The 12,877-nt window shown below is 62.4% G+C and overlaps 1 protein-coding gene across 5 annotated transcripts in view; it reads right to left on the bottom strand.

The window, feature by feature from the left end:
- Positions 1-601: 601 nt before the first annotated feature.
- Positions 602-12,877, bottom strand: part of RXRA (retinoid X receptor alpha) — a 105,686-nt gene continuing 93,410 nt past the window's right edge. For all 5 annotated transcript variants that reach the window (XM_058524439.1, XM_058524437.1, XM_058524440.1 and 2 more), the window contains 4 exons: positions 10,938-11,070; positions 8,661-8,752; positions 6,357-6,462; positions 602-4,568 (listed from right to left, as the gene is read on the bottom strand). In XM_058524439.1, coding sequence (XP_058380422.1) covers positions 4,421-4,568; positions 6,357-6,462; positions 8,661-8,752; positions 10,938-11,070 — 479 coding nt within the window. In that variant the 3' untranslated portion in view covers positions 602-4,420. The remainder of the gene's footprint in view (positions 4,569-6,356; positions 6,463-8,660; positions 8,753-10,937; positions 11,071-12,877) is intronic.

The raw sequence follows: 12,877 nt of genomic DNA, 5'->3' as shown, positions 1-12,877 counted from the left end.
CCCAGGACAGTGCTCACTGGACAGAGGTGCCCAGAGGTTCAGGCACCATCAGCAGCTGAGCCCAGCACAGCACAGCCCAGCCCCAGACGGGGCGTCATTACCTCGCTGTTAGCGGGGCAGTTAGATGACATCATTCATCCTGTGGCACTGCGTGGGAACCTCCTGCCCATTTGGGCCAGTGTGGACACAGGGGCTGGGCTCAGACAGCCTGGAGCAGGGCAGGTGGCCACATGCGACCACCTGCAAGTGCCTGCACGCCTGGTGCCCGTGGATGCTGCAGGCAGCCCTCTCGGGGAGGCCTCCGACGGGCCCAGGCCCCAGAGGGGTCTCCCGGGAGAGCTGTGGAGCACAGCAGACAGGGAAAGAGGAGCAGCCAGGGGTGGCCCAGGAGCCCAAATCTGGGGTCTCGCTGCCCTGGACCGGCCACCACTGCTGGTCAGGTGGCAGCTGAGGCGCCACCTGGACTGGGCCCAGGTCAGGCCGAGGCCAACAGGCTGTCCCACTCCAGGGCAGCCGGAAGCCCCCAGAAGCCCCCTGGCGTGGCCGACCTCCAGACCCAAACAGGAAACCCCCCAGAACAAATGAGAACTGAACAGCGATGTATTTTTAAACGCTCATATTTTGCTTGTTTCTCCTCTGTTTTTCTCTTTCCCACAATGCTGACACCACCGTCCGACCACCCCGGCACCTGCAGCCGCGGCGTTTCGAGAACCGTCACACACGGAAGGCATTTCACAGTCAAACGGAGTCGCCGGAAGGCCGGCTGGCAACGGGGACAGAGCAGAGCGCGGCTTTAACAAGGGCTCGAAAGGGGAAGAAGACCCTCGGAGGTCCAGGCCCACCTCCCGCCCCGCAGGGAAGGGTCCCCGAGCCGCGGCTCCGCACCCAGCCCGCAAGCGCCACCGGCCCCTTCCCTGCGCTGCCTTCACGCCCCACGTCGCACTGAGAAAGCTTCCGCCCGGACTCTAGAAGCAGAAACAAAACAAGCCCCCACCCTCCCCGCCGTATCATCCAAGTATACACGAGGGATAAAATTACATTTGTACAAAAATAGATTTTTTTTTTTTACCTTTCCCGATGCTTTAGACATTTTCTTATCTTTACTCTCTGTGTGTCTTTGTCATCCTCTCTGAATGTGAGCTACGCGTCCCAGCTAAGGCATTGCTAAGGATTGCGGACTGCTAAAGCTGTTTGCTCCAAAGCATCTTAAAATAGATGCATCTCCTTGCCTGGAGATATTCATTCGAACCCGGATTTCACCAAAGGAGGGGTCCTTATGTACTTGCTTACGTGAAGCAAATTTACAGAACAGGAAAAAAAAAGTCTTGATTAAAAATAAACACAGAACGTTGGTAACCGCTACGCATGTGCTGTCAACGGCGTGCGGGTCCACGCACAGTTCCTCTCTGTACAGCACAGACATGTTACACCACACACCTGCGTGGGCAGGGACCAGGCCATGCGCCTAATTCCGTGATGGGGACAACATCAGCTGGTTACCCACTGGCTCACGGCCGGCCGGCCCTCCTGGGGCCCCCCACGGAGGAGGGGGCTCCGCGTGGTCTCCAGGACCTGCCGACAGCCTGGATCCTCTGGGAACGAAGGGACTTGGAAAACCAAGGGTGTGGGGCCATCTTCCCCCCGACACTGCGTGCTTCCAGGTGACAAGGGCCAGCCGGCTGACATGGGGACCGTCTTGGTGAAGGTCCCGGACTGGCCAGCTTCCAAGGAGATCCCTGTCGGGGGGCGCGCCTGAGCCTGGCTTTGCTGACTCCTTCCGCCGGGGATGTGCTCGTCTTCGCTCCCTGGCCCGGGAGCCCCATCTGGATGTCAAAGCAGGGAGGTGACACCGAGCAACTCGTCGGAGGTGCCGGCAGGCCCGGTGCCCAGGAAGCGTCCGGCCGGGCCGAGGCAGGGAGGGTGGCTAACAAGCTGATGTTAGTGCTATCTTTAGAAAATTAAAGATTGTCCCACCAAAATAATAATAATAATAATAATAATTACAAAAAATCACCTTAGTTGAACCAGATTGGAACTACTACTGAAGGTCTGGTTAAATAAAACTCACCCTCTCTACTGAGTGATGTGCCATCCCCCACACGTTGTCACCGCCTCAAACAGCACTGTTCACATGACAATGATGACAGCGGACTGACAGGAGAGGAAAGGACAGCCCGAGGCCTGAGACGCTGGGTGGCTGCACGAGCCCACGGGCTGGGGGGATGGTTCTGGCTTTGGGAGGTGGTGGCCTGGGGGCCTCAGTGCTTTCCGGACAGCCAGCCAGGACCGGTGACAGCGAAGTTCCCAAGACGAAGCTGACCCCAGCAGATGGCCCCGTCCCGGGTCTTCTCCACGGGAGCCACCTGTCCCAGAGGGGGCCAGGGAAGCAAGGAGGGGCTGGGCTCGGACTGCGGGGTGCGTCTGGCTGCAGAAGGCACCAGGGGTGTTGCGTGGGGGGCTGTCTAACGTCCCCACAACCGGGGGGGGGGACCCCGAGAGGAGTGCCCGCATCACTCAGCCTGTCACGACCATGTCCCAGAGGCCACCAAGGCTTTCAGGGAGAGTCTGGGAGGAGGGACAGCTGGGCAGGCCCTGAAGGGGGCCGAGGGCGTGCCCACATGGCAGGGGACGCCTCTCCTCAGCCACTGCGTTGGGGGCGGGGCAGCCGGAGGAGGAAGGTGTTTGCGGAGTCTTTTACAGCCTCGGCCCAAGTGCCTCGCGCTCGCTGGGGCCGGCCAGGGACGCTGGAAGGCAAAGAATGGACACTTTCTTTCCTCCATGGAGGACTGGAGGCCCGCCTCTCCCTGCCCAGCCCAGGGGCGCCCCTGCACCGTCTGGGGAAACAGACCTTGGGGAAGGCAGCTTCTGGGCTGCTGGGGGCTGGCAGGAGGGGAACCGGTGTTACAGAGCATCCATCAGGGGCTGAGAAGACAGGACCCCTACCCGCATCCTCCCATCCCTGCCATCCCTGCTCAGGCCCCACTACTGACAAACGTTGCATTCATGGGATGTGAGGCGTGAACATGGAAAGGACTCAGACCACAGGGAGAGCATTACAGTGCAAGAGGGGCCGGTTCAACCGGAGTGCCCGCCCAGGAGGCAGCGCCCGCCTGGGGTGGTTGAAATGCCGCACAGGCACGGGCTGGGCTGCACGGCGAGCCTCCCACCAGAGCCGGTGTCAGATGGAGCCCCACCTGAGGCTGCGTCACCCAGACAGGACGACAACGGGCTGGCTGCTCCCAAGGGGCGTCTAGCCCCGGGCCCAAGGATGCTGGCACTCAACGGTCCCCAACTCCAATTCTTCTAGCAGCCAGCAAAGGAGGCCCCTCTACCAGGAGAGCTCCAGGATGCGCCCCACCGGCCCCCTCCCCGCCTGGCTTGTGGGCCACAAGTCCCTCTGGTCTCCATGCCTCTCCTGGGCCTCCTGCCTCCCTCCCAATGTGCAGGGCTGCTTGAAGACCCTCTGGGGAAATCGACCCTCTTCCCCCCCCCATCCCTGGGGGCCTCCCGGGTGGTGACTTCTACCCATGAGAGGTCAGCAGAGCCCATGTCTGGCACAGAAAGGCTGGAGACCAGGCTAGCCTGCCAGGAACCAGGGGCTAGCCTTGGCCCTCCTCACAGACTAAAAGGGAAGATGTGGGGTCAAGGAGAGGGGGTCACTGCCTTCTGGTTACCCTGGGTTGGACGGGACCACGTAGGGGAAGAAAGTGAAACCTGGAAGATGCAAAGAGACAACGGAGGTGGGGGGGTGGGGGGGTGACCCAGTTCCTGCACAGAGGCGAGCTCCTGTTCTGATTGGCTTGGGGACGAAATCACAAGTCATCTTTGGAAAAGGGACTGCTCACCCCTCACTCTGAGGGCAGGAAGCCTGCTCGCCCCAGAGCCCCTCTCGTCTTCCAGGGGGCACAAGGGGTCTTCTGCAATGAAACACCAGCCCCCCGACCCGTCCCCTCCTCCTGATCCTGGGGGTGGGGGGGGCGAGCTGGCCGGGCACCAGCACTGACAGGAGGGAAGAGGGGGCACTCCCAACAGAGGGGGACCACCTGGGAGATTCCAAAACCAGCAACAATGTGACCAAAACAAAGCCGCCCTCTCCGACTGCTGCCGCTCCCGGGGCGGGGGTCTCGGTGAGCCGCCCCGAGCTCCCCCAGAGAGAGCCTGACGGGCCCGGCCAGGGCTCACACCAGTCCTGGCCACTCTGGCTGCCGCCCGGGAAAGCCACTGCCCAGGTCCAAAGACAAGTAGTATTAAAAATAACAAGGGTGGCAACATATCTCTTAGGCTTAGCAGTGACAGGCTGCGCCCCGGAGTCCACACAGGCCAGGCAGAGAAGGGGCGGGGACGGGACTCGGCTGACAAGAGCAGCTGGCGGCCAGGCGGGGCGGCCGGACCGGTGGGCAGGAAGGACGGGCCCGCGGGCCTAAGTCATTTGGTGTGGGGCTTCCAGCATCTCCATGAGGAAGGTGTCGATGGGCGTGTCCCCGATGAGCTTGAAGAAGAAGAGATGTTCCAGGCACTTGAGGCCGATGGAGCGCAGGGCTGGCAGGCGGAGCAGCAGCTTGGCGAACCTGCAGGAGAGCGGGGCGTGAGGCGGGGCAGGCCAGCCCCCCTCCTCTGCCCAGGGGCCTGGCTGCCTCCTGGGGACCGGACGAGCCTCGCTGCCCGACTCCCCTGCAGCTGCAGCAGCACGAGACCTCCTGGGCTGAGCCGTAGAGCAGGAAGCAGGGCCTCTCAGCCAGTGGAAACAGAGCACGCCCGGGCCTGGAGGCAGGAGAGTGCACGATGGGCACAAAAGCCCCGCAAGAACACCATGGAGTGGAGATCTGGGATGAAGGGCCAGCGGCCAGGCTGGGGCAGGCTGAATAGGGCTTTGCGGGGAAGTTAAAATACGTGTGCTTTCTCCAAGAACAATAGGGAGCTACAGCAGGATTTTAAGCAGGGGAGAGAGCTGTGAGAATGGATGTGAGTCTCAGCGATGCCTCTGGCTGCAGTGGGGAGGCCAAAGGTGGAGCCACTCCTGAGCTGGGGCGCCAGTCTGTGCTCAAGCAGCCCCTTCTCGTAAAGTGCAGCATCCGTGCGCCCCGTGCCAGCACCCACTCCCCAGGACCAGCTCTGCTGGAGCTGGGCCGGAGGCACGCGATGCCCAGAGAGGGTGGATGGGAGGGAAGCGTTGCTTCTCGGGCCCTGCCCGCCCCCTGGGGAGTTCCCAGGAAAGACACTGGATGGCAGGGGTGGGGGGGGGGGGACACGTCTGGGGGCTCTTGGAAAAGGAATGCTAGGCTCAGCCGCTCTGCTGCCAAGGACAGTGCCGTGTGGGGACTGAGCCAGATGTCCCTCCAAGGCATCTACATCTGCCCCGCCCCCTGCATGCTGCCAGGTCTCTCCACACGGACCCTCAGGGGCTGCAGGGCCCGTCAATTATTAACTCTGTCTGTGTTTTGGGGGAGAGAGCCCTGTGGTTGGCTGCCGCAGAACCCGCGTTTCCAGTGCAGAAACGCAGCCTGGAGGCTGGAGTGCGGCCAGAGAACGAGCCGTTTTCTGCTGAGCTGGCGAGATGGGCTGAGGCATGGAGCCAGGAAAAACACGCGGCCCTCCCGCCCCTCCGTCCTCCCCTCCGTCCTCCTCCAGGTCCTCCGGGATGGTTCACTTTAAACCAAACCAGATGAGGGCTGAGCAGGGGCAGGACGATTAACCCTGTGGGTGCCAGGGGCAGGCGGGCGGGGTAGAGGGGGGCCTGCTGTCTTCGGGGGGCCCGCACACCCTGAAACCCGGAGATGCCCTTTTGGAAAGATGGCCGGAATCAGGACAATGGACTTGGAATGTCACGAGGCCACTATTGTCCCCTTCTCCTGGACGCCTACTGTGCGCCTGGCACCACGGACCCAGAGATGAGCCTGTCCCAGCCTTCCGGGGCCCACAGTCAGGTGGCAAGAGAGGCAAGCTTTGCACCCAACCACGGCCATCACTCTGCACATGCTCATAAAGCACCTACTATGTGCTGGCACCTGTCCCTCCTGAGGTGAGCATGCCAACCCTGCCCCCAGTGGTTCCCTTTAGTGGGGAGGAAGGCACACCCTCAGGTACACACTCCACAAAGACAAGCCCCTACTGGGTGCCGGTGGCTGGCCCATCTTTTTGGGGGTGCTACAGGAGAGTGTGCAAGTGTGCACATGCTGGGGCCCGGAGAGCACCCTGTCCCCACTCAAGACCAGCCTGGAGCTTCCCAGGCTGCCCTCCACGGAGGAGGGGTGCCGCCCCTAATTCACGGAGTTGCTGGAAGGGCTGGCACGGTCTTGCCCGGGCAGGGGTGAGGATCCAGAGTCCCTGGAGGACGGTGGCCGCGGGCGGGGGCTCACCTTCCCGGCTGCTCGGGGTACTTGTGTTTGCAGTAAGCCTCCAGGGACGCGTAGACCTTCTCGCGCAGCGCCTCCACCTCGGCCGGGTTCGACAGCCCCTTGGAGTCTGTGAGGGGGAAGGGGCCGCAGGTCAGAGCCCCTCGCCTGGGAGGCTGCCCCGGGAATGGGCACTTAGGCTGGCTCCCCACGGCCCCTGCTCAGACGAGGCCGGCAGTGTGCTGCTGGACGGCAGGCTCTACCCCCTCGAGGCCACCATGAGCTTGAGGCCTGGCCCTGCCGTTCGCTGGTCACGTCACCTTGGGCCAGTCCCTGGACCTGCCGACACCCAGCCTCCCCATCTGTGAAGGGCGACGGGCCTGCCCTCACCCTGTCCTGGTCACCACAGTGCCGGGAGGGCCAGCTGACCCCTGCGGCCTTTACTACACTGGGGTCTGAGCCCCTTTAGACGCAACTCTGAACTCTCTTCCCAGAAATGGGCAGGCCCATGCCGTGGGGGAGGCCAGGAGCCTGGGGCAGAAGCCCAGTCTGGACGGGGCTCTGCCTATGGACAGAGATACCTGGAACCAGGGTGGTCGAAACCTCCAGGGCCCAGGGGTGGGGTGTGAGGAGCAAGGGTCATTCCCAGGGTCACTGTGGTGAACGTCCCGGGGCTTTCTGAGCCAACAAGAGCCCACTGTGCTGGGCACAGCTTTGCCAAGCCTCGTCTCCTGCGGGTTCCCAGGACCCACCAAGCCCGCATCGAACAAACCCTTCTCTCCACAGCAGCCGCCACTTGGCGTCCCGCTTTGGGCTCACACAGTCCTGGGTGTGGCTCCAGCCAAGCGTGGCCCATCCCGGTGGCACAGAGGACACAGGCTGGAGCCCACACCTGCCCCCTTGCTGCTGGTCCAGAGCGGCTGCAGAGCACGGGGCTCTGCCATGGGACAGGCCTGCTGTCGGGTCACCTCTGAGCCCCAGGCCAGGGGGTCTCACGCCGGCTCTGCCCTGGCAGTCTGACATCCCAGCGGGGACACCATGGCCTGGCGTGAACGCCACGGGTAGCCTAGGGTCCCAGGCACCTTAGGAACGTGTCAACTCCTCTGTAGCTGGACTCCCTAGGCCCTGGGGCCGTCCTGGCTCCAGCCGTCACCCCTCTGTCCCAGAGGACCCGCGCCCAGGCCTCGGCTCGGCAACCAGTGCCGGCAGCCAAACCACGCACAACTTGAACGAGAATTCCACCGGGCAGGGCCAAGACGCAGGGCTCAGCCTCCCATGCTGGCGGGATCCTGGGCTCGAAGCACAAACCTGGGTGACAAACGCCCCCAGAGACGGGCTCTCCCCATGAGAGGACGCCCATCTCACCCCAGCCCAGTCCTCAGCACCGGAGCGTCTCCAAGGCCAGTGGGTCAGGCCTGCTACCCTGGGGCCGGCCCACCTCCACCTCTCCCTGGAGCCCACAGCAGCCCTGAACCTGCCCCTGGGGTCCCCCTCACCCCACAGACAGTGAGGTGAGTTTTCAAACACAGGCACCCCACAGCTCCCTGCCCCCCAGAACCCTCCAGGGCTGCCCGCAGCCCCAGGATCAGGCCCAGCCCTCACCCCCTCCCACTACACCTGGCCTTCTAAACTTACTTCCTCCAGGAAGCGTCCTGCACGACTGCTAAGCTCCAGAGGGTGGGCCTGGCCCAGCTGCACCCTGGGGGCCCCCCAAGCCGGGCACAGGGCCCAGCACACAAGCACTGCATTAGCATTGGTCACTTCAGAGGCTCTGATAGAGGGCAAACAGAGGCCAGAGAAGTGCGGTGCCGTGGCAGGGGCCTGCCTGCACCCCGGCCTCGCCCTCAGGGTGGAGCACCGAGAAGGCCCCTCCCGACACAGCACCTGAGGTCCAGGACTGGCTGCTCACACAGGGACCCCAGGTAGGTCCAGCCCATCACTGACACCAGCCTGGACTGTCTGGGCTCCAGAACTGAGGCACTGGGAACTCATGAAGGGTCTGTCCCTTCTGGAGCCCAGGATCCCGGTGCAAAGTGGAGCCAAGCTTTGGAGGACAGACCCAGAAGGCTGGGCCAGAGGCCTCACCAGACCACTAAGGACGAACGTGCTCACTGAGCCCTGTGGAATGCAGAGGCCACCCCGTGTAACCCCCTCAAGGGCCACAAGAAGAAAGCAGCACGGCTACTCCACCCTCGTAAAGAGGAGACACCGCGGCCAGAGCAGGGAGGCCAGAAGCAGTGGAGCTGGGGGGAGACATGGTGTCTTTAGCCACCCTGGAGGGCTGCTGCCCGAGCGTGGATGGCAGAGCGCGCGGCGGGAGGGCCGTACCGGGGTTGAAGAGGACGATGGCGCGCAGGCAGCCCAGCTCCGTCTTGTCCATCTGCATGTCTCGCATCTTGGACACGAGCTCTGTCAGCACCCTGCAGAGGAAGTAGGCAGATGCCAATGCCCGAGTCAGACCGTGCCCCTTGCCAGGGCCCCCCCAGAAACACCCGAAGGACTCGGGGAGCCCAGTGCGGCCCTGGAATCAGCTGAGAAAGACAAGGCCACACCAGGGCACTGCACAGGCCTGTCCGGTCCCGCCCCTGGTCGGGCTCCTCTCCTTCCCTCCCTCGACAGGGTCTGCGCATGACATTTCATTCTGGGAACCTAGAGACTAAGGGGGGACCTCGTGACAGCTGAGCCAGGGAGAGCCGGGGGCTTGGACGTCAGGGGCAGAGTCCACTGCCACACGTCCCGCTCAGCTGCAGAAGGGGCAGCGCAGCCCAAAGCAGGGCCCTGGGGCATCACGTTGGTGACCGCTGCCTCCAGTCCATGGGAAAGCCACCTTCCCAGGCTGAGGCCCTCCTAGATCCTTCCAAGCTGCTGGAGAGTGAGAGTGGCTACACTTCACTTCTTATCACCAGCTATTGATTTCCACCGGGGATAGCCTTGTCGGAGAGTGGGGCACCCTCCCTGGAACCCTTTGGGGGGCTCTGATCCAACCTTAGCTACCCCAGCACCGGAGGGTGGCAGCATCCTAGACCCCTGGCCTATCTATAGCACCCCCCACAGCCTGGGCTCCTCAACCTCATCAGCCACCTGCCGACCCCCAAAACGTGACAGTCACTTCCAGGAAGTGGAGAGTGGTGGTGAGGCCAGGCTGCAGGGGAGCAAAGGGAGGTGGCCCGGGTGGGGCCTGGATGGTCACCCTGAGGAGCCCAGGCTTTTCCCTGTGGGCCCAGGGGAGTCCTGTGGGTCCACAGGCTGGGGGCGGACGTGCTCGCAGCCCAGGAAAAGATCCAAGGGAGCCTGGAGTGGGAGAGAACGGGCGCTCAGATGTCCCGGGGCCTCAGAGTCTGCTTGTAGACGGGGCACAGAGCTGCAGAGAGGTGGGCAGAGCGCGCGGAAAAGCCCCATCCTCTCGTTTCGTTCACACAAAGGACAAGGAGAAGCTGGGCCTCCCAACGGCTGCTCCGGGACCCCAGAGAACATAACCTGATGCCTCCATCACTGTCACCCCTCCGGCAGCTGGGACCACGGAACTGTCAGCTGGTGTGTAGCTGGGTCTGCATCACTAAACCAAAGCAGAGCCCAGAGGGGTGAACTCCCTCAAGGAGGCTTCTGTGGGCTATAAACGTGGCACCCACAGTCCCTGTGCTGGCGCCCCTGTAGTGCAGCTGGTAAAGGCCCTGAGAAGGCCTGCAGCTAGGACACAACCGTGACTGTTTAAACCAGTGCTCTGTTTACACACAGCCAGAACCCCTTTCTGCACCTGGCACATCCCAGGGAGCCCAGGGGCCTGCTCCTCTCTTCTACACAGGGCAGCACGGGTCCTGCATTTACTCCCCCAGTGGGGGACGGTGGGGGGGCCTCTGCTCACTTTCAACTTCAGGGCTCCCACACTCGGGGGCTCGCCTGGGACCCCTCTACCGCCTCCTCCCCTGGGCCTGATCCTTCCCACTCACTGCCGTGCGCAGGCCCCCACCCGAGGAACCCTGCCATGTCCCCCTAGCCTTTCCACTCCAGCTGGCAAAAGCTGACGCCCGCACCTGGTGTGGGCCCCCTGGGCTCGGAGACAAGGGCGGCCAGAGACAGGGATGGGTGGCTCCTGTGCCCCTCACCAGGTGGGGCGTAAATGGGCCGCATTTCTGGAGAGCAGTGTGAATGGAGACAGACAGGCCGCGGGCCCACCTCCGCCCAGCACGGCCCTGGGGCGTGAGCTGAGGAGCAGCAGAGGCTCAGGGAGGCGTGCCTCCGGGCTCCATGGGGGAGGGGGCAGGAGCAGTGGCTCAGACACAGCTGAGTGCCCGGGGTCAGTGTACAGGGCGCACGCAGGCTGCCATGCGTCACACCACAGCTCGTGTCCTACGTAACAGACGCTACAAAACCCTGTCTACCGTGTAATCGACTGCTTCCGGAGAAAGGGCGCTGTCCCTCCTGGGTGCGGGATTTACAAAGTGCTGGAGGAAATGCACCAAGAGCTAACTGGCCGTCGGGTACCCCAGACGTGCATGTCGAGGACTTCAATCTTCTCCTCGCACTTTTCTCCATTCCCCACGTTTATAACCTTCGCAAACAGAATGAACGCCAAGCAGCACGTGACCGTGGGCTGAGGGCCCCCACCTGTCAAAGATGGCGCCCACCCCTGCGCTGTGGGCGCTGTTCCGGTGGACATGCAGCCCGGTGGTGAGCAGGATCCCGTCCTTCACGGCTATGGACCGGTGGGAGAAGGAGGCGATGAGCAGCTCGTTCCAGCCTGGGGGGAGGGCACACGGTCACTCAGCTGTCTCCAGCCCCGCTGGCCCGCCCTCCCTCAAACCCCTATTCGGCCCTCCGAAGGCAGCATCGCTATCACGGACCCATCCCTTTGAGAACCCAGGCCAGGGTTCCCCAAGTAGGGTCTGTGCAACTTGAACCCCATGAGCGTTCTACATAAAAGAGGTTCCCGAGCAGCTACGTCTGGAATGCCTCTTTCCTCTACAGTGCACATGGGCCCAGTAGAGGCCCTGAGAAGGCCTGCACGGAGCACCTCCTTCGGCTCTGCTTAACCCGGGCAGCCCAAGCTCAGGGGCCAGGGGCATCTCTTTCTGCAAGTGTAGGATGCCTGCACCACGGAGCACATGGGGGGAGCACCTACAATTCCCTCTGGGACGGGCACGAAACAGCTTGTACCACGGAGTACATGTGGGAGCTCCTGTGGACTCTCTCTGGGATGGCCACAGAAAGCTCGTGCCACAGAGCACCTGGGGGAGCTTCTGTGGACTCTCTCTGGGATGGCCACGAAACAGCTAATGCCACAGAGCGCTTGGGGGAACTCCCAGGAAGTCCCTCTGGGATGGCCACAGAAAGCTCGTGCCACGGAGCATGTGGGGGAACTCCTGTGGATTCTCTCTGGGCTGGTCACGAAACAGCTAATGCCATGGAGCACTTCAGGGACCTCCCGGGGATTCTCTCCGGGGTGGCCACAGGATAGCTGCTGCCAGTCCGGTCCCAATAACAAACTCAGAGATCAATGTCTACTATGAGGAATACCACAAAATAGGAAATTATTGAATTGAAACAGGCCAACTCAACACTCTTTATATGAGGACCCAGCATAGAGAAACCAAAGAGGGCATCAAAGGGTTAAGAAAACATACAGAAGGAGAACTTGAAATAAAACAATTTCTGTGCTGAAACGTTCTAATGACTCCTGTAAGACGGGTAACATGCAGCCATCTTCAGTAAGAACAATAACAGCAAAGTTCAAAGCCACCATTCCCGAGTGCTCAGAAGGTTCCAAGCTCCGTGGCGGACGGTATCATGTGGATTATCCCATTAAATCCTGACTACAATCCTACAAAGCAAGTATTAGCCCCATTTCATACAGGGAGAAACTGAGTCAGGATGAGAACCCAGGCCCCGGTCCTTCTTACACTGAAGGTCGTCATCTCTCCCAATGGCTCTGGGTGTTGGGTTTTATGCCCTAGTTAGAGTGAAACTCTTCTGGGAAGGGACAGGCTCTCCTCCCCTCCCACCAGGCCAGCATGGAGGGACATCCTGCCAGCCAAGCGCAGGGGCCCAGGAGGCTGAGGACGAGAGCTCTGCAAGGGGCAGAGCCGGCCCTGAGCGTGCTGCCCTCCCCGCCTGGACCTGTCCCTGCTGCTCTGAATCGCTCTGCCTCTCCCTTCCGTCCCCACCGAGGCCGACCCAGCCTCCTCCCAGCTCTGCCCCAGCCCACCTCTCCTGGGGTCCGGCAGGCACAGGCTGGGCCGGCCTCTGACACTCCTGCAGCACCCAGCACAGGCCTGGCACACGGCTAGCATCAGGAGGCGGCTGAGCAGGGTGCAGCCTTGGCCGGCGCACACGGCAAGCCCAGGACGCATGGATGGACAGGCCGGCGGAGCAGAAGTGGCAGGTGGGGGTGCTCCCTGCTGGCACCTTCTGAAGGCCGGGCACACCTCAGCTCGCCCACCCCACTGTCCCTCCTGCAGGAACTTGCACTAAAGACCCTAGTCTCACAGCAGAAACCGGCTTCCCCTCGGTGTGTCTGTCACACCCACTTTCCAGATGAGGAAGTGGCT

The sequence above is a fragment of the Diceros bicornis genome, chromosome 28 (genome assembly GCF_020826845.1).
Source record: "Diceros bicornis minor isolate mBicDic1 chromosome 28, mDicBic1.mat.cur, whole genome shotgun sequence".
Lineage (NCBI taxonomy): Eukaryota > Metazoa > Chordata > Mammalia > Perissodactyla > Rhinocerotidae > Diceros > Diceros bicornis.
The sequence above is the reverse complement of the archived record's forward strand: the minus strand, read 5'-3'. Positions and strand labels throughout refer to the sequence as shown.